Below are 21,837 nucleotides of genomic sequence, written 5' to 3'. Positions count from 1 at the left end.
ACAATTTACAATATCCTAGCAGACTGATATGCAGCTACTGCTCATCCATTTGACATAAATTGTACATTACCCATTTATGGAATAAATCACAAGCTCAAAAGCGTTTCATTAAGTCAATAATGCTTTCTACAAATGCGCTCATTACAATGTTACCTTATATGAATGCAGACTGCGAGAAAAGCATTTCTCAAGAAGATAAATTTATTAACATTGAATGTAAGTTTAATTTTTAGAGATTTTTTCTGGATATATTTCTAAGCGTACATCGCTGTACGGATGTAAAAAGTGAGCGACAAGCAGTTCAGACAAGAAGAGAACGAAAGTTTTTGAAATGTATTGCTGTACAAGAATGTTGGACTTTTAGACCTGTAGACCAAATAACTGCTAACGAGGTATGGAATCGAGTTGGAGAAAAAAGGAATTCGTGACACAAATTCGCTGGAGAAGTGACTGGTTGATAGAATACACACTGAAGCAACAAGTAATCTTCGCTTTGACAATGGACGGAAAAGTATGGGTTAAAAATTTCGGAGGGAGACGAAGACTTGAATACTGTCAACAGGTTCAAATATTTGTAGGCTGCCGTCGCTATGCAAAGATGAAGAGGCTTGTGCACGACGCATTAGAGTGGAGAGCTGCCCCAAATCAGCCTTCTGATAGAAGAATAAAATATATCAAAAATAGCAGCAAATCTATAGGAAACAAGCAGTTTACATTTTGGCTGGTCATACAAAATATATGCACAAAACAATGCTATAATTTTTATCACATGAGACATAGGATAAGTGATTTTACTGCTTCGTTTTTAATATCTTATACCAATTCTGTGCATTCGCAAACAATTTTCTGGAGACACAAACGGGCAGATAAAAAAGTCTGCAGTACCAGTTCGTGAGCTCTGAACATCAAGTACTATAAAAGACTCGGAATTTTGACTGTTTCATCTCGGTACATATACATCGTCATGAAATTTGTAGTTAATAGCATGAATTAAGTCAGAAGAAGTTGCTGCATTCACTTAGTGAACACCATACGTAAAAATATTTGAAGTTGGATAGCACTTCTGTAACGGTTGTACAGAAAGGTGTGAATTGCATTTTCAATTGATCTGAAAAATTTATGTGATAAACATCAGATTTTGAAATAGGAGAATGAGATTGGACAAAATTTCTTTGATATTTTCACATTTCTATCCTATTATAAAATTAATTAAAAGGTGTTTTAAATCAGTTTTAAACTGATGTGGAAATATTTAATTTTTTAGAGTAACGCCCACACTTGTTTAAAATCTTATATGCATTAATTGCAACCAAATAAAGTAGGTAACTATTGAGATAGAAAGCTGTGGACTGCAGTATTAGGAAGGCAAAATTCTGTTGTTACTATTCATAGCTCCTTCGAAACATTATAGTAGCTTTTCATAACCCTTGTAGTACGTAGAAGTACTATGAATTCCCTTGCTGCGGTGAGCAGTTTGGAAACTGGAAAGGCAATCGACTTTCAAATTCTGACAAGCTATTGTTATAAATGTAAATTAGAGAAACCAAGCAGAACACATATGTAATAGGAACTATGAAGGAACAAGTTGTGCAATGGAGGCCTCTGCAGCTATTGAAATTTTCAGTCGATCCATGAATGAAACGGGCATTTGTTATTATAAGTTCTTAGGTGGTGTAGACTTCAAAGTATACAGCAGTGTAGCAGCAGCAGCTCGGATTTACTGTCGTAATATTATCACAAAACTGGAATGTGTAAATCACGTTCAGAACAGAATGAGTACCAAGATGAGGAAGCTGATACAAAGTAAACCAGAACCCTTCTGGTGGTACAAATATAAGATATAGGCAGGTAGGCAAACTTACTGATGAGCTGCGACAATACTACGTGACGAGCATTTGGAATAATGCAGATGATTTCTTCAGAACGTGGCAGGCTGTATGGGCTATCTTTCTTTTCCCACAAACTATCAATAGATGACAAACATATGTATCAACTTTGCTCTCTTGGACGAGGTTCATGGTGTAAGTAACGCAACGTTCAGTACTCAGACACTTTATACAGCCGGAAACATTCCATCCTAGAAACAGTCATGTAAGTCAGGAGGGCCATTTACAGAGACCAGGCGTATAGTAGAAGCGTTTAAATTGGCAGACTCAGAAGCCAAATGAATCTGTCAACAACTCGCACACCAAACAATGTTTTTATTGCGAGGAAGACACTATAATGGAGAAGAGATGGGATGAAACGCTGTTATTGCTTTTAATGTTCGCAACAGTGGTAGTGTAAAAGTGCTACAGCATATCCGATTCCTTGTGTAATCTGCACCAGATGACTTTCCAGGGCGGATGAGGTGCGCTTCAGCAAAGCTCAGTATGCAACAGAAATGGCAGGTAAGGAGTACAGATGGAAGAAAAGAATGAGACTCATGAAAAATGATCAAAAGCATGACACACAGTATGATGCAGGGTGGTTCTGACTGAGTGCAAAAAAAAAAAAAAAAAAAAAAGAAACATATATTAAGAAAATTAGTTATTTCAAACTTAACTTCACATTATCCCCTACATCTCAGGAACGGCACCGATCAGATTATTAGACTTTTCACTTGTTGCGACTCAGATATACGAGGCAGATGAATTTAATTTAAAAAAGGAAAAAACAGTTGAACTTGTGAGAAGTGATGGGAATTGCTATATACTCATGTTAAAGTAGTGATACTCTTCTTAATGATCAGTTAGTTAACAAGAATCAGACATTTTATGTCATAAGATCCCTCCATTGATTTAGCACTATTACTCCAATAATTTTCTTTCATAGTTGTATTCCCGTATTATAACCTTAGACTCCTCCATTGGTTATATACCTTGCACTTATCCTCTTTCTTGTGCCGTGTGTGCGTGTTGTAATCCCTTGAGTATCTAGTCGACACTCAGATTTAAAGATGTTTATTGACCAGTAGGACAGCCACTATAATTTTATGGCTTTTAAGTGAGCATTTAATAGTGCAGTGCCATAGCAGACTGCCTCTGACACACACATAAGTAATTTCTTAACGTGTTTAAGATTTGTAAGTTTTAATTCAATTTTGCAGTTGCTTTATTTATTTAATTGTTAATGGACACTACTTTTGTTTGTCTTATGCCTTTCGTATTTGTTGGCTGACTTTTAATATTACCGTCGTTTACCACAATAATGTTTACATAGTATGTACATTGTTGTTGTTGTTGTCTTCAGTCCTGAGACTGGTTTGATGCAGCTCTCCATGCTTCTGTATCCTGTGCAAGCTTCTTCATCTCCCAGTACCTACTGCAACCTACATCCTTCTGAATCTGCTTAGTGTATTCATCTCTTGGTCTCCCTCTACGATTTTTACCCTCCACGCTGCCCTCCAATACTAAATTGGTGATCCCTTGATGCTTCAGAACATGTCCTACCAACCGATCCCTTCTTCTGGTCAAGTTGTGCCACAAACTTCTCTTCTCCCCAATCCTATTCAATACCTCCTCATTAGTTATGTGAGCTACCCATCTAAACCTCCGCATTCTTCTGTAGCACCACATTTCGAAAGTTTCTATTCTCTTCTTGTCCAAACTATTTATCGTCCATGTTTCACTTCCATACATGGCTACACTCCATACAAATACTTTCAGAAAAAACTTTCTGACACTTAAATTTATACTCGATGTTAACGAATTTCTCTTCTTCAGAAACGCTTTCCTTGCCATTGGCAGTCTACATTTTATATCCTCTCTACTTCGACCATCATCAGTTATTTTGCTCCGCAAATAGTAAAACTCCTTTACTACTTTAAGTGTCTCATTTCCTAATCTAATACCCTCAGCATCACCCGACTTAATTCGACTGCATTCCATTATCCTCGTTTTGCTTTTGTTGATGTTCATCTTATACACTCAAGACACTGTCCGTTCCATTCAACTGCTCTTCCAAGTCCTTTGCTGTCTCTGACAGAATTACAATGTCATCGGCGAACCTCAAAGTTTTTATTTCTTCTCCATCGATTTTAATACCTACTCCGAATTTTTCTTTTGTTTCCTATACTGCTTGCTCAATATACAGATTGAATAACATCGGCGAGAGGCTACAACCCTGTCTTACTCCGTTCCCAACCACTGCTTCTCTTTCATGTCCCTCGTCTCTTATGACTGCCATTTGGTTTCTTTACAAATTGTAAATAGCCTTTCCCTCCCTGTATTTTACCCCTGCCACCTTTAGAATTTGAAAGAGACATTAACCATACTATAACACGTGATTTGGATGGCTCATATTACTTGTTTAATAATTTTAATTACGTTTTAATTTCAGTTGTAAATTACTTTAGTTCTTCTTATCAAGCCTTTGTTAATCAACTCCATATTACCCTTGTCCGTAACTTAAGATACCAGCGCCATCTGTTGTACTTTAGTTGCATTGGCGCGGCTACCTGGTGCCATCCGCTGTTTAGTAGTTATTGTGGCGCTGCCCGCTAGAGCGCCGAGGTGTACGCATTCCTCTACGCTCTGCTATACTTGCCGCTGTAACAGATCAAAGGTATCTGTAATTCTTCCTTGGTTTCCTTTATATGTTTAACAGATCTCGTTTCCGTTGTGGCTATTGGTTGATTTATGAAATTTTTCCGTTTGATTCCCACAGTTCTTTTTAGTTATTCTGATTTATGAAATCTGCCCGTCAAGTTACTACAATTGCTTTTAGTTATTTTGATAACGGGATTTTCATGTGTTTGTGGTTCACATAGAGCTTTAGTAGCCAGCACAACGAACTCCATTTGACAGTTTTACTTGAACGTTGTTCACGGTTTTAATTAAATTATTGGCCTAGCCGTATAGTGTTTGTAGGATAGTTATTTAATTAGCCTCCTTTATCGTTTTAGATGATATGATGATAACCAACCGATGTGAAACATGTTATGTTTAATTAAAAATAAATTTGAAATCGTGATTGTTTTATTTTGAATATAGATGAAAAATATAATTTTAACTAGAATTAGAATTATTTTCATGAAAGTCCAAAAAGTCGTTAAAAATTGGATGCCTGAAATGCTATGATTTTTATTAACCGCAGGAAGAACACTCCTGTAATTTCTCGTGTAAGTTTCATGAGCGTTGCTACAATGTTACAGGGCACTTCAACTCTCCTTAGTTGAAAGTCTTCCTTGTGGCACACCCCTTTCATGCAGTACAATAGCTAACACAATAGCTTAGGGTTGCACTGCAACCTAAGCTTTGTTGTATAAATCATGGAAAAACTTTTTTAAGTTTTCGTAGTCATCGTATTTTTTATTTTTTTTACTATCAATATCCTGTGAGTTATTTACTGACTCACTATATGTGAAGTATATTTGCGTTACATGCTACATTGGAACCTGGCGAGCTGAAATTCAAGAGAGATTTAACACGCTTCTCATATGAGTGATATGTTTTCATATGGTTCCAGCACTTCGACTGTCGAAACCACATACGGGTCATCCAGCCAATGGGTGACGGTACGCGGCTCTACGTGTGTGGGACCAACGCGCACTTCCCCAAGGACTGGGTCATATACGTAAGTCACCTCTGTCTCTCATCAACAGGAGAACTATCTAAATTAAACCTGCTGCAGCGTAGTTTTCTTATCTCCTAGAATATAGCATTCATATGACAAGGTTTACATTTTGGCAATACTGAAAGACAAATACGTTTGTTACGTTACGCTGATTTCTAATGTTTTGTAGAGCTTACCTAATTTACGCTCTTCACTAAATATCATGGTACAGATTAGTACTCCATCTCTGGAAGAGTTATATAGTCATGATAATAATAATAATAATAATAATAATAATAATAATAATAATAATAATAATAATAAATAAACTTGAAAATGAAATGTCCAGAATTCCAAAGGAGGACGTAAAAATTCTCCTCGGTGATTTTAACGCACAAATCGGCAAAGAAAAGAAATATAAAAAACAGTCGGCAACTACCCTGCACACAAATTCACGAACAAGAATGGCATGAGGCTCATCGAGCTGTGCCAGCAAAACAACCTAAAAATCATGCCAACATCATTTCGAAAGGACCCTAAGAAATAAAAAACGTGGCGATCCCCTATCCTTCAGCTAGGGGAATTTCAAATAGACCATGTTGCGATTTCCTATGATTTCCAAAAAGAAATACATGACGCTCAAATCCGCAGAGGGGCAAATATAGATTCTGACCACTATCTTACCAGAGTGAAAATTAAATTCACTCCAAAAAGGAAAGGAGGAAAGAAAGCTCCACTAATTCCCAAATTTGATCTGAAAAAATCGAAGAATCAAAAATTACAGAAGTATGGGAAAAGCAACCTGCAAACAATTGGAGAGATTTCCAAACAAAAATTGTACAGAAAGCAAGAGAACTGATCCCATTAAAGAAAAAATCCAAACACCCATGGTGGAACTCAGATTGTGATAATGCAATAGAAGAGAGACGACGTGCCTTCTTAAATTACAATTGTGACAAATCAGAAACCACGCAACAGACATTTTTCGAAGTGAGAAAGCAAACAGCTAAAATACTTAGGCAAACTAAAAGAAAATATCTTCATGAACAACTGAACTCAATAGAAGAAGACTTAAGGAACCACTACACACAAGATTTTTACAAAATGTTCGCAAATCAAGTCAAAGGATACAATCCACGACACCTCTGTTTCAGGAAAGAAAATGGAAATTTAGCATTAACTAACAAAGAAAATTGCCAAGAACTAGCTAAATACTTTTCACAACTTCTAAACTGCCCACAACCGAAAACAAGATTCCCCAGATTACAACCAGAATGCACCAATGAAAGTTCACTAGCGCCAACTCAGGAAGAAATATATAGTCACATTAAGAAGCTCAAAAATAATAAGTCATCAGGAGAGGATGGAATTGTAGCTGAACTACTGAAGAACCTTGGCGCAAACTCCCTAAAAGAGATCACCCAAATCATCACAGAAATCTGGCAGACAGAAAATATTCCAGAGGATTGGAAGTGTGCACTAATTCATCCACTGCACAAAAAGGGAGACAGAGCAGACGTAAACAACTACAGAGGCATTTCACTTTTACCTGTGACTTATAAAATTTTATCCGCGTGTCTACTAAAGAGGGCACAAGAACAACTAGAACATACAATTTCAGACTACCAAGTAGGCTTTCGACCTAACAGATCATGCCCTGAACAGATCTTTAACCTTAAAGCTATTTTAAAAATGAAAGCAATCCGGTCTAAACCAGTAGTGTGCACATTTGCTGATTTAAAAAAAAAGCATATGACTCTATAGACAGACAGTCTCTATTTAATATTCTCGAAGAACGTGGACTAGACACCAAAAGCCGAAAACTAATCGAACAAACACTGACAGAAACCAAATCAAAAATTAAATTCATAGACGAAATCTCGGAACCATTCTTAATTAAAACAGGAGTAAGACAAGGAGATGGGATCTCGCCACTATTATTCAACATAGTTTTAGACAAAGTAATGGAAGAATGGGAAATCGAACTAAGGAAACAAAACTTCTGGAAACCAATTGAACTAGGAAGAGGTAAAGGAAAATTGAACATCCCATATTTAGCGTTTGCAGATGACCTAGCAATTATAACTGACAGTGAAGAAACTGCAATAAAACAAATTGAGATCCTTAAAGAATGTGCAGAGAAGGTTGGCCTGGAAATCTCCTTTGAGAAGACTGAGTTTATGTGCTCCAAATTAGATATTCCGAAACTGGAAACAAATTTTGGTGAAATCAACAGAGTCAAACACTTTAAGTATCTCGGCGAAGTTATTGAACCAAGAGGACTCGAGAAAATAGCACAAAACAACCGAGTACAGAAATTCAAGAAAGCATTCGGACTTGTTCAAAGCATATATAACAAAAAATGCCTGTCAAAAGGAACTAAAATCAGACACTACAACACAGTTATCAAACCTACAGTCACATATGCAAGTGAAACGCTCTCACTGAATAGAAAATTAGATTTACAAGATATTAAGAAAATAGAGAGAAAAATTATTAGGAAAATTCTGGGACCACGATACACACAAGATGGATACAGACTGCAGACCATCGAAACAACTGAAAAACTATCAAATATCGAAAGTGACATCAGAAAGAGACGAATGAAATTTTATGGACACCTACACAGATTACCTGGGAACAGGTTAACTAAACGTCTATTGGACTATGTGACATCACTTAAAGCAACAATACCCTGGGTAACTGAAGTTAAGAAGGATTTGACAAAAGCAAAAATTGACATAACAGACGCATCAGACAGGGATACATTCAGAAGAAAAATTGACAAGTGGAAGTTTACTTCAGAGACGGCACCAAAACCATACCGACCAAAGTGGACTGAAGAAAGAAAGAAGGCCTTTGGGGAGAAAATGAAGAAATATTGGCAAAAAAAGAAGAACCTAAAGAAATATTGATAAATCACCTGCTTATCGTTCTCCTATGGGGACATTCGCTAGTAAAAATAATAATAATAATAATAATAATAATAATGCTCCGCCATTCCGGTTTCACGTGGTTCAATCGAGATCGAAGTTCTATCGTGTGATTGGCAACCACTGACTTCGTCTGGGCGCGGTGTAGTTGTGTGCGGGGTCATCAAACCGCTGGCCGTTGTCAGCTTTTCAGAGCCCGGAGCCGCTACTTCCCATTGAAGCAGCTGCTCATTTGCTCATTCGCCATCTAGAGGCTCAGTGCACTCAGTCTTGTCGCCAAGAAAAAATTCCCTGTTAGTACCGGGAACCGAACCCGAGTCGTCGGCGTGATAGTCAGCCGCACTGGTCATTCAGAGACGGAGACGGATTCCGGATGACTTAAGGAATTAATGAAAAAAAGGCAATGTAACACGGCTCGGGTTGTAAAGATCATGATCATTAACGTTTGATACAGTTTGGCTCTGAGCACTATGGGACTTACCAACGGAGGACATCAGTCCCCTAGAACTTAAAACTACTTAAACCTAATTAACCTAAGGACATCACACACATCCATGCCCGATGTAGTATTCGAGCCTGCGAGCGAAGTAGTCGCGTGATTCCGGACTGAAGCACCTACATCCGCTCGGACACCGCGGCCGCCCTTTGATACAGATTAATTACAACTTATGACTCCTTACTTTTCGTAATTAGTGAACCTGAATGAAATGACATTACGACTGTATCATGTTGCAAACCATTTCGAGACCTTTCCCCGAGAAAAATACAGAACCGTTAAAACGAACTGAGTTCAAATCTGTATTTTACTTATATCACTCTTAACAAAAGTTCTGTGTTCATGGCGTGTCATTTTAAAAAGAGTAAGAAAAATTCCGTGGATACAAAGTGCACTTACACTGGAAACGTCTCGTCTTCCACACCAACAGACAGGCGAAAGTAACTAATTTCCTGTCGTTCTTGAGCTTGGCTCTGGACACAGAACAAAAGTACACGACAATATAGGTAAAAAGACAGGTTGTAAGAGAGAGACACACAGCGATATTATGTTCATTAGCAATACAACACAACAATCGGCGAAATGCAATGCCTTATTTGGAATAGCTATCGAGATATGATAGCCTTCATCGTCTAGCGGTTAATATTTCAAAATCCTTGGCAGTACCAGGAACCTAACCCGAGCCTTGCGCCTTCCTTTGAATAAAGGAACTGAAAGTAAATTTGTGGCTGGTCGCTGTCCCAACACAATCAACATTTGTCTTCAAACAACAGCCACGGTCTCCATCATGTCATGATATGACAAAATTGTGTATTTCAAGTTAATAAGATGAAGGTGCCGCATTTAGTTTCCTGCGACTACCTCATTTTCTGCGGTGGAAAAGTCTGAAACATGTTTCACTTAGCCTCACTTTAGAGTCTAGCCTGGAGAAATTCGGATATTACGTTACTATAGAAGATAACAAAGTGCAGTAATGTCAGGAATACTATGATTAGTATGCAAGATGTTTGGTGGAAACGAGGTATTAAACTGTTCAACTGGGTAATACTTGTAACACAGAAGAGAAAAAAGCCGCAGCTGCGTGAGAGAGGATGGAAACATACTAATGCTGAAAACGAACCTATTCATGGGCCGTGACCCGAGAGAAGTCTGACTAACATCCCATCTAACGACAACTATATGCAACTGAAAGAGATAATTTGTAATTATAAGTCTTTTGGTTTTAATTGCATATCTCATAAATAAGAATCTATACGCCAGCACTTTGACAAAGCTAGAAGGGAGTTTCCCTCTTATTGTTTGTTTTATTCGTTAACTGTTTTCATTCTAACGTTTTTATTCATCTTGCCTGTTACCAATTCAAGTAACAAGAATCATACTATCAAAAGGGAAAAATAACGCGAGACAAAAAATTAACAGTGCTTGCTGTTTCGGTGAATATGTCGATCAGATTATTTGTTTAGAGGACTAACAAAATTAGCCAACTACACTGCCCTTCAAAAAAGAAAAATGGTTAGAATAATAAGGAGAGGAAGAAACGGGACGAAACTTCATGGCTTGAGCAGGTATTTGTTGTTATTTCAGTGATTACAATGTCGAACCACATTTTACAGACAACTTAGCAGTATGAGGCCTCATATCAATATGACGTAGCAGCGTCTCTGGTGTGGATGGAGGCACTGGTTGGAGAGATGGGAGTTCGATGGCTACGGAAGCTCGTCAACATCACGCATTGCCATATGGATGAGCATTGTTGTGTTGCCAATGGCACCGACATACTACGGTATTAGAAGTAACACGTAAGGTCGCTGGATGTCCGTGGGGTACCATCGTGCCTTTCGAATCACACCCTCCCCCCCCACCCCTCCCCCAGTAAATGTCAGCTGTCACCCGATGGCACACCAGATGGCTCCCCACACCATGACACCTGGAGTAACAGAACTGTGCCTCTCCAGAACACGGAGGGACGGGACCTCTACCACGTCTCCCCCACTTTCGGCGACGATGGTCATACGGGGTAGTCATACAATGAAGGCTTTCACGACCGGATGGTACTGTTGTTGATAATTCTTCCGGGTTATATGGCCATGTTCCATGGAATACTTCTGTTCCTAACGTTTCGTCCAATACTATGTTGGACGTCCTCAGAGGTATGGCTGGTCCTGTTGAGTCCTGCCGACTGACGAGTCGGGCGTCGGAGAGCGGCCTAAATACCGAGGAAAGTGGGTGTGGTCCAGCTTGCACATAGTAGCAGAGAGAAAACTAGTCAAAATAAAATGTAACTATCGATAATAGTCCGTCAAGGATAAAAATCATTGATCGATTCTGTAACGCCACTATAGCGAGATATGGTCAGTGGCGTTACAGAATCGATAAGTGATTTTTATCTATGACGGACTATTATCGATAGTTATTTTATCTTTCACTAGTTTTCTCTCTGCTACTATGTGCAAGCTAGACCACGCCCACTTTCCTCGTTATTTAGGCCACTCTCCGACGCCCGACTCGTCAGTCGGCAGGACTCAACAGGACCAGCCATACCATGTCCAAAGTAGTATTGGACGAAACGTTAGGAATAGAAGTATTGCATGGACCACGGCCATATAACCCGGGAGAATTATCAACAACAAAACGCGGTAGTGCACGTCTGCGATTCGTCTCTGAACACAGCGGCGCGCCGTGCCTCCCTGTCACGACAGCACTCCAAATGGAGCACATAGTGTTGCGGTTTTAACACCAGCCTTCGGTTGGAATGGTAATTCTCTAGTGCGACTGCTGCTATTCTCCGAGCAGTGGTGCGGGCTGGCGTAGAATGTTGCAGATTCTAGGTGCTTCAGTGTGGAACCGCACGACCGCTACGGTCGCCGATTCGAATCTTGCCTCGGGCGTGGATGTGTGTGATGTCCTTAGGTTAGTTAGGTTTAAGTAGTTCTAAGTTATAGGGGACTGATGACCTCAGATGTTAAGTCCCATAGTGCTCATAGTCATTTGAACCATTTGCAGGAAATCTATTACTTCTTCCCGAATGGCAGCATCAGATGTGTAAGGGTTACGATGTGGTTGGTATAGTTACAACACGGGTATGTGGCCGGACGACTCTTATCCCTGCCCTCACGTTCCCATCCAGTCCAACATCGTGACCAGTGTCACATTCGAATAGCCCATAAATCTGGACACTGATATATCAGAATAGTCGACCAAATGGAGATCAAAAATCAATGAAGCCCTTTACAAACTCTGTGAGCTGCTGTGTCACACGAGTATGTGACTACACTGTGTCCTTCACAATGATTATTCAACGTCTGACGCTGTTCACATCTCTTGCGTACCATACTATGCCCAGTAACAGCACGAATAATGAACCCTAATGGGCGTTCTACCTATCACAGTAGAACTGCGACTCTAAACATTTGTGCATCGGCCAATGATGTGTACGGGTATTAAACTACATTGACATACGACGAGATCTTCTGGATGCTTCACATTTTTATGGACAATCCACTTAACAAAGAAGCTACCTCTGTAAATGTGGCGGCGGCGAAGAGCAAAACGAAGACTGACAAATGAAAATTAGGACCTTAAAAGGTACATGAAAAAGTAAAAAGAAAGAGCAACAGAAAAACGATGCTTCATAAAATATGTGACGTTATATCGCAAGGTTTTCATCATGCACGATTCCAATCGAAATTTCCTTATTTTACTGCCTTGGAGAAATACATGTGAGTTTTCTCTAAAGAAAACGTTTCAGATTACGTTTTTCATATAACTGTGGCCCCAGTCAGTCGTGCCGTACTTTACTCTTTTTTATTATACTTTTTAGCCGGATTAAATACCGATAACAAAAGCACCAGCTGGCGTCAGTTGCAGCAGCCGTCCTCCAGTGACCTAGACGAGAAAATGACTTAATGTGGGCCAAAGCGGATTTCAACGCTAAACATAAAATGTGTTCTCAACTGTCATATTTTGCGACAAAGATAGCTCCTTTATATATGAGTTCCATTTTCTCAATAAAACAGTATATTTTATGTGATCGAAGATGTATGGCCACCCCTATGCAAATCAGAACTGACCACTGGATGTCGCGAGGAACCCCTAGTATGAAATGCGGCCAGGTGCATCGTGTTGAACATAGAGAAGCAATAACAGTATAATCATTCGGTCGAGGGGGCTTAGTAACTTAGAATGTGGACTGGTCGGTGGATATCATCTCAGATGCTTTTTAACCCTTCTAAAGCTGCCCAAGCTAATTCATGGTGACGTGATTATGAACTGAAAACGCGAAGAAACAACTATGGCTGAAGTAAGACCATGCGGACCTCATGTAGTGGCGGACGAGAACCGTCGGTTATTGTGGAGAGTGGTATCACATGAAATCAGCCTTGAGTTCCCAAGTGGCACCAGTAGTTCAGCCTGCACGATTACTGTGTTACAAAGAATAAGGTTCAGTGGCCGAGGAGCTCCTCATAAGCCACTCATTTCCGTAGTCAATCCCAATCGACGCTTGTGGTGGTTTGCAAAGTGCAGACAGTGAATATTGGATGTCTGGACTGATTTGGAGTCTTGAATCACGCTACACCGTGTGGCAGTCCGATGGAAGGGTTTGAGTTGCCACTGCATATAGCGTTGTGTACTGCGTGCAGTAGAGGAACAGTTCGAAAACGGTGACTGTTGGTACCAAGATAAGAATTCTACAATATTGTAGAATATTACACCCATGTCATGCGTTTTTCTTCATTCATAACGTATAAAATAATCTACTAAGAAAAGAAGGATAAGTCAATTAATACATGTCTTGAAGTTAACCTACATCTGCATCCACATCCATAATATTACTCTGCATTTCACAGTTAAGTGCCTGACAGAGGGTTCATGGCACCACTTTGAAGCCATTTCTCTACCGTTCCACTCTCGAAAAGGGCGCGGGAGAAACGAAAACCTAAATCTTTCTCTGCGAGCTCTGTTTTCTCTTATTCTATTATGTATATGGACACAACAAAATATTTTTACACTCTGAGGTGACACTTGGTGACTGAAATATCATCAGAGGATCTTGTCGCACCGAAAAACACAGTTGTTTTAAAGATTGCCACCCCAAATCAGGTATCACACTAGTAGCTCTCTCTCGTCTATTTCGTGACAGTACAAATCGAGCTGCCATTTTTGAAATTTTTTGGTGTCCTCTGTCGACCATATTTGATACGGATCCAAGGCCACACAGCAATATTCTAGAAGAGGACGTATATGAGTAGTGTAGCAAATTTCATTAGTAGACCTGCTGAATTTTCTTAGTGTTTTGCAATTAAATCGTAGTCTTTAGTTTGTTTTATGCACAACCATATCCAAGTCATCGTTCCAACTTAAGTTATTCGTAATTATAATCCCTATATATTTAGTTGAATTTACAGGCTTTAGATCTGTGCAGTTTATCGTGTAACAGAAATTTAGTGGATTCCATTTGTCCTCATTTGGATGACATCACAATTTCCACATTTTTTAAGTCAACTGCCACTTTTCGCACCACACAGATACATTGTCTAAATCAAATTAAAAGGAAGGTCAGCGTTGGCCGTAATACTGATGTTTTATTGAGAGCAGAATCGATTTTTGATCACATAGTGATCATCTTCAGTGCTGTACAAATTAAACTCAGACACTGGTCTCAAGTTATCAATAACCAAAATACCAGTGTCTGAGTTTAATTTGTACAGCACTGACGATGACCACTATGTGATCAAAAATCGATTCTGCTCTCAATAGAACATCAATACTACGGCCAATGCTGACCTTCCTTTTAATTTAACATATATGGTCGTTGCGCACACAGCACTCCATGGAGTCGCCAATCAATTGTCTAAATCGTTTTGCAATTTGTTTTGATCATCTGATGACTTTATTAAAAGGTAAACGACACCATCATCTGAAAACAGTCTAAGAGTGTTACTCAGATGTCTCGTAAATCGTTTATATATACCAGAAACAGCAGAGGGCCTATAACACTTCGTTTGCGAACGCCAAATGTTACTTCTGTTTTACTCGACAACTTTCAGGGCATAATAACACTCAGTGATTCAATTCTGTAAACACATGTCTCAAGTTGCTAAAGGCGATGACCTCCAATGGTATTATAATACAAGTGACGTAGATACCACATCAATATGCTGTCAGTTGCTCAAAAAGGAGTACATTATTCAGTAACATAAATCTTTGATCATTTGCCCAACAACATAGTCTGGCAGGTAGCAGATCAGATTTTAAATCTAGCTTAAAACCATTTCTTTTGGACAACTCCTTCTATTCCATTGAGGAGTTTCTGTTTCAGAACTGGTAAACAAATAGTGTACATCTAAATGTAGCTGCAAGTGTAGAACTAAAAATTTCAGAAATATTAGCGCTATTACACATCATATCGATAAAATAATCGTGAAAGTGATGCACTGAGCATGACATAACTAAACTATCAACTGTTACATGAGTAGAGATAGATCATACAAGACTGACTTTAAAATGTGGCACTTATAATTTTCCAGAGGTACATTAGAAAAATATCCAACTCCCTCTTTCAGTTAAATATGAAAGAAAACGTAATGCTATTCTTAGTAAAGCCATGTTACTCTTACAAGTTCAAGACATAAGTCTTGGTTAAATCAGAAAATATGGATCGGTAATGTTCTCACATCTACCTGGTTGGAAGGAGTTGGGCTGTTGCTGGCCGCTAGAGTTGTAGAAGCTGTTTGCTAACTCAAAACGGCTGCGTGACCTGCATGTCCAACGCAAAAGCCATAGATTACCATCGGCCACGCAAATATCTTTTAATAGAGATCTCAGCCGTCGCGTGACCGTGTAATTAAACGTTGCACTACAGAAATTTCAGTGTCGTTCCAGATTTTTCGGTTACTGGGAACCATTAAACTTTATTTGAGTCCCTACACATAAACACTTGTAAACTGATGACGTAAGTTCTGTAAAACGTATGTGGAGTATAATAACATTCAAATCAATTTGTGTAAACATAAACTTTGAGCGGAGAAGTTTCTTTTATTTTACATCACACTGGCACCATCCTTTCAGTCAATACACAGTCACAAGCATCAGATGACATTTAGTGATTACGAAACATATGCTAGAGCTTAAAAACGTGCTTTTTCTTACGTTTTTCATTTTTCTCTTTACGTTTTAGTGCAATGTCAATGTTTCACAGCGAACGGATTTCTTCTCAGCTGGTTAAACAGCTCTAGAACTTCAAAGAAGGACATATTCACCTCCACCAGGCTTCTTAGTAAAAATAATTACATTATTTAGCACTACTATCCAATGCCAAGGTTTAACTTATTTTCAAGTGACAAATTGTAAGTATTTCTATTTAATTTTACATGTCATGTGCAAATGTGTGTGACGTATGACATTTAGTACGTAGAATGTTCAAAAATTCTATGCCCAAACTGACTTGACTGATATTGCGACGGAGATAACAACAAATACACTGGGCGTAGAAAAATAATGTGTAAACAATTTGAAACCGAATGATTCTCTAAACAAAGGAGACGGAAATAATAGTTTGGTGAATAATAATTCAGAAGGTAGTGAAAAGCTTAATAAGGCCTCAATTCGTTGCAGGATTTGAAATAAATATGGCGTTATCGTTTGAAGAACGGAAGTGTTTGCCAAAATGTTACTGGAAAGCAGTGAATATGATTGACATTCAATGACATTGGAGATTTGAATTTGGAACACCACCACCTCTTCAAGTAATAGTTAGAAGAATTCGATGTAAGTTTGAAGTCAACAGAAGATGTGCGATGTGAACAGGGAAGGAAGCGGAGGAAAGAGACGTTCAAAAGGCAGCAAAAATTCTGTGTGACAGAGCTCTCTTGGGACTGGGATTAGCGGAATCAGTGTTCACAGAAATTTTAGGACTCTGAGTTTGAAGCCTTACATTCAAACACTTCTTCATGCTCTGAACTAGGATGATTCCAACAGGCGAACTGAATTTTGAGGGTGGGTCATCTATCTACGGGAAGAAGATGAATGAAAGCTAAGAAGATCTCATTATTTGGTCGGACGAAGCGTCCTTTAAATTTAGCGGAACAATTAACTGCAATAATTTCATGTACTGGGCTACTGGAAATCCATACGTAACTAAAGAAAGAAGTGTAAACCCACTTTGTACTTAATGTCAGCAAATTTCTCAGTTGCACATTTCCTTCGAGATATATATGATGAAGAGGAAGTAATGTTGATCACCCAGCTTGATCGATGGATTTGGACCATTTACACTTCTATATATGTGGAAAAAGTGAAGAGCACAGTGCACGACACAAAACCACAAACTCTGGATGATCTAAGAGAATAAACTGATCTAGCTTACGATGCTATTCAGTTGGAAACAACGCAACTGGTATTTGGCTTTATTGCAAGTCGTTGTTAATGATGTATTACTGTGGGAGGAGATTATTTTGAGCATTCCCACCTCAAGATAATCTTCAGTCTATATTATTCCGAAAGCATTTCTTTCCTGTCTGTTTTAATTAAAGAGGTATTCAGTTTCAAACAATGTATACATTATTTTGGGATATCCTTTATTTCATGAAGCAACCAGCTATCGGAAACGCGTATTCAGGTGATCTGAAGAAAGTAGTGTTGTGACGTCCTGACTATCACAGTGAGCCACAGATGCAGTTAACATGCGGGGAGGGATCGTGGCTACTATTTGCATGGACCTTACGTGCTGCCTTCCCTAGTCACAGTACCGATATACAAACCGCTCTTGTAAGAGCATCTGCTGACGCTAGTGGATGACATTCCCCTACACACAACACGGAGGATGTTGTAACACCTTGGTTCAGTTAACAGTGATAAAAGCAACAGAAATAATAATTTAAAATTGAGAATAGAATTTTTAGAGTGAAAATAGTGTAGAATCAGACTTTGGTAATTGCAGATCAAAATTATAGTATATCAGCAAGTAGTTTAGCGTATACGTACAGCATAGCCACGGAAGCTTCGTCATGGAGAAATCAGTGACGTTAAACTATTGTGATGAAAAACCCATAAAAAGGCCTGATCGACGTTATTGCCACCTTTTTGCCATGATTGTTTCGTTAAAGGGCGGGGAACTCGTGTCAGTCAGCGAGACAATAATTAGATTGGACTTCATCGTGTTAAGATTCACGATGAACTGTTAGAATATTACGGAGATTAAAAGTGATGTAGTGTACGATCTCTGACTGTTGCTAGTCACGGAGTATTAAGGAGAGTTTAGGACTTTACTGCTAGATTGGAACTTTACGGAGATATAGAGGACAGAAACTGAAATTATCTTCTGATACGAGTGCATTCAGAGGTACCGGTATTCAGATATTAACGTGTGGACTTTTGAAAGTGTCGTGTGCCGTTAGTTGCGAATTGGACATAGAGAGCATGCATATCGGCATATGAGGACTATTTAGATTCCTCCAGGCTAGGAACCTTTTAAATAGACCATCACCATCTTAATCCTTGAATGAAGAGTGAAAGTGAAATACAAGAGTATTGTACTTGTTTCATTTACCTAGTACTAATCAGTGAAGATTTTACGGAACCAAAGCTATTCAGCAGAAAGTCTGCACCATCTAGTGGAAAGCGTAGGCATTAACTAACACGCTAACTGAAGTGAACGTTTACGTGTTTTACGGACTGCTTAATATGAACTTTTGTGACTCTTTGACGTCCCCACTCCATCCGAAAGGTGGTGCAGGCTGTCTTAATCATAAAAGGGGAGACCTTTAGCCAGGCAAATTACTAAATAAAAGCGATATTTACAAGACTCGCAGTAATAGCGAAACACCTCATCGGAGAGTCGTCGCTGTCACTTCGGGAAGTAAAGCCGGAAAACCTACCGACGATACGTATCTACTAGCAGACGTCGACGTGGAGTACTTAAAAAGGGAACCACAAGAGAGTTGTGGATGCTTCAATGTCCATTAAGTGTGATGGGACCCCGCGGCACTTTGGAGAACCAGTACGCGCATCACTAATCCGTACTTCAGGCAATCGGTGAATAGGTCGGGGAGCACAGCGCATTGGCCTGAAAGATCCTGGCGGCCTCAACCAATTAAACATTCTTCTCTGAGGCTACATGAAAACCGAAATATATTCTAACATATGCTCTCAGGGTAGAAATTAGTTCCAAGAATTCTTAGCAGTCACACTTATACATTTTTTTTTTATACTGTGAACACATGTTCGGGACATGTGTGCCAACATAACTAAAAAGAAAGATCGATAATTGAATGAATATTGCTCGCGCAGTTTGAAAAGTCACCTTACTTTTTGAACAGTCCTCGTACACCGCACGTCATACATTTTCCGTCGAACAGAGATCGCCCTGCTAGATCGATACCAACTCTGCGTTGAAATTGATTGTACTCATTTTCAATATTACATTAAAACATAATTAGTACAACATTTGAGTAAAGCACATTTTACATTGTACTGTTCTCAGACACATCAGCTGATCTCTTGGATACTCCGTACTCACTCAATATTCATTTCCAACACCTGGAGGCCTGTTGAAGTACACTGTTCAGTCCAGGTAATGTTACAATTTATCAAACGGCTGAATAACCTCTTTTTGCTGCGCATGCCGCTCCAAGACGTGCAGGGAGAGAGCCAATGAGGTTCTGGAAGGCACCGACAGGGATGAGGAGCTATGTACAGTGTCGTGAGTAGCTGGGCTAGGTTTCTTGTTTGAGTATCCAGGGCCCGATCGACGTCGTCCAACAGATTCTCGATTGGGTTTAAATCGGAGGAGGTTGGTTGCCAGGGCAGTACAGTTAACCCACACTGGCACTCTTCGAACCACGCACGTGAAATGAGCTGTGTGACACGTTGCAGTGTCCTGCTGGTGCCGAGGAAAAACAAGCTGCATTTAGGGGTGGATATGGTCCCCGAAGGATAGATGCATAATTGTTCCAATCTGCCGTCAAGGATCACGAGATCGCCCAGGAAATGGTCTCCAGCCTGGTCAAATGGTTCGAATGGCTCTGAGCACTATGGGACTTAACTTCTGAGGTCATCAGTCCACTAGAACTTAGAACTACTTAAACCTAACTAACCTAAGGGCATCACACACATCCATACCCGAGGTAGGATTCGAACCTGCGACCGTAGCGGTCCCGCGTTTTCAGACTGTAGCGCCCAGAACCGCTCGGCCACCCCGGCCGGCTCCAGCCTGGTCCCTTTCGAAGATTTTTACATGGTATACGTGACTGTAGGCATTCCCGGCGTGAACTATTGATGAAGGTTTCTCGGGTCTCCAGTCGGGTAGTAGCGTTGATATCTTGCGACGTTTCGTGAAGTGTCATACCACCCATCTTCTGGCGGAATGTCGAGATTCGCGGAGAGCGGGCTATTTATATGCGTGGTCACCTCCCCCCTACACTAGACCTCGGGTGGCTGCAGTGGACCAGCGGTGTGCGCGCGCTGGTGGGGATGGCGGTCGCCCCCGGTTCTCGGTGTAAGCATTCTGTCTGCGTCCGCGGCGGAGGACGTTGACGGGCTCGCTTCAGACGGATTGCCGCTATCCCGGGGTTCCATGCTGTACTGAATTGGTATCCCTCATCTCTGTTGACCAGATTGTCGTGAATCCTTTTTTCTATGCATTCTTAGATAACTCTTTCCTAGAAGCCAGATGCTCGGCACAGTACCTCCGTGTTTTCGAAGTTGAAGGTGCTTTCCGCTGTGGCTGATTTTTCTGTGTGAACTAGTCGCAAAAATCTGATATGTTCTTCACATCGTTTAGATATGCAACGCTGTGTTTGCCCAATGTATTGTTTTCCGCATTCGCATGATATACTCCTGGTGTGTTAAGGTTCAGTGCGTCTTTGGCAGATCCGAAGAGCTCACTCGTCTTCGGTGGTGGTCGAAGAGCGGTTTTGATATTGTATTTGCCCAGGAGTCGTGCAATTTTATCAGACCAACGACTCGCGTTCCTTCCGTACGTGGGTCCGCTCTTGGCCAAAATTGCACGGTTAGTGGCCACCCGAGCACTGGTGGAGGGGGGTGACCGCGCGTATAAATAGCCCGTTCTCCGCGAATCTCGACACTTCGCCAGGAGACGGGTAGTACGACACTTCCCGAATCGTCGCGAGGTATCAGCGCTACCACCCGGCTAGAGACCCGAGAAACCTTCATAAATTGTTACATGGCGTTTGCTTTCAGACGCTTCGCGTCATACACGCCACCGGCTACCTGTCTCACGGAGCATACAAGGTGATACTTCTGAAAAGGCTACCTATCGCCACACGGTGGACTTCTAGTTGCATTACTGATAGGGAAATTCCAGTCTCCGTCGAGAATGAGTAGGTTTCATGAACAAGGTGCCTGCTGCAGAGGCTCGTACGCAGCAAGGTTCGTTAAACGTTCGTCCAGGAGGTACTGTTGTTCTTGATTCATTTGGGTGGTCAATTGCTGAACAGTTGCGCGTCTCTTCACCCATGCACATCTCCTCAGCTGCTTTTCACCATTGTCATCTATGGCCCGCGGTGCTCTTCAGTTGCCTCGGCACCGGTTTTGGATAGTGCCGTTTTGTCATGCACATTATATTTTAACCACGACGACGGCAGGCGAAGTGCTTGCGAACTTAGCCGTTTTGGAAATGCTTCCACCCTTGGCCAGAAATCCTATCACCCTCACTTTCATGACGTCAGATATGTCATTTCATTTTCGCCCCTCCCCACATACTTAATATACTTGCCACTGCTAGTGATGACACATACCGTCTAGACTGGTTATTGTACGTTGACGTGGAACGTAGACGGTTAACACAGTAATGTGACTGGACTGCGTACGTCTGTCGTAGCCTCCGTCATCATATTAGACGTTCTCTGCACTGAA

At 40.3% G+C, this 21,837-nt stretch overlaps 1 protein-coding gene across 2 annotated transcripts in view; it reads left to right on the top strand.

Annotated features, from left to right (window-relative positions):
• Window positions 1–21,837, top strand: part of LOC126282014 (semaphorin-2A-like) — a 408,361-nt gene that overhangs the window by 274,223 nt on the left and 112,301 nt on the right. For both annotated transcript variants that reach the window (XM_049981407.1, XM_049981406.1), the window contains exon 5: window positions 5,449–5,556. In XM_049981407.1, the coding sequence (XP_049837364.1) occupies window positions 5,449–5,556 (108 nt within the window). The remainder of the gene's footprint in view (window positions 1–5,448; window positions 5,557–21,837) is intronic.

Source organism: Schistocerca gregaria, chromosome 7 (assembly GCF_023897955.1).
Source record: "Schistocerca gregaria isolate iqSchGreg1 chromosome 7, iqSchGreg1.2, whole genome shotgun sequence".
NCBI classification, from domain to species: Eukaryota; Metazoa; Arthropoda; class Insecta; order Orthoptera; family Acrididae; genus Schistocerca; species Schistocerca gregaria.
This window is presented reverse-complemented; position numbering and strand designations above follow the sequence as displayed.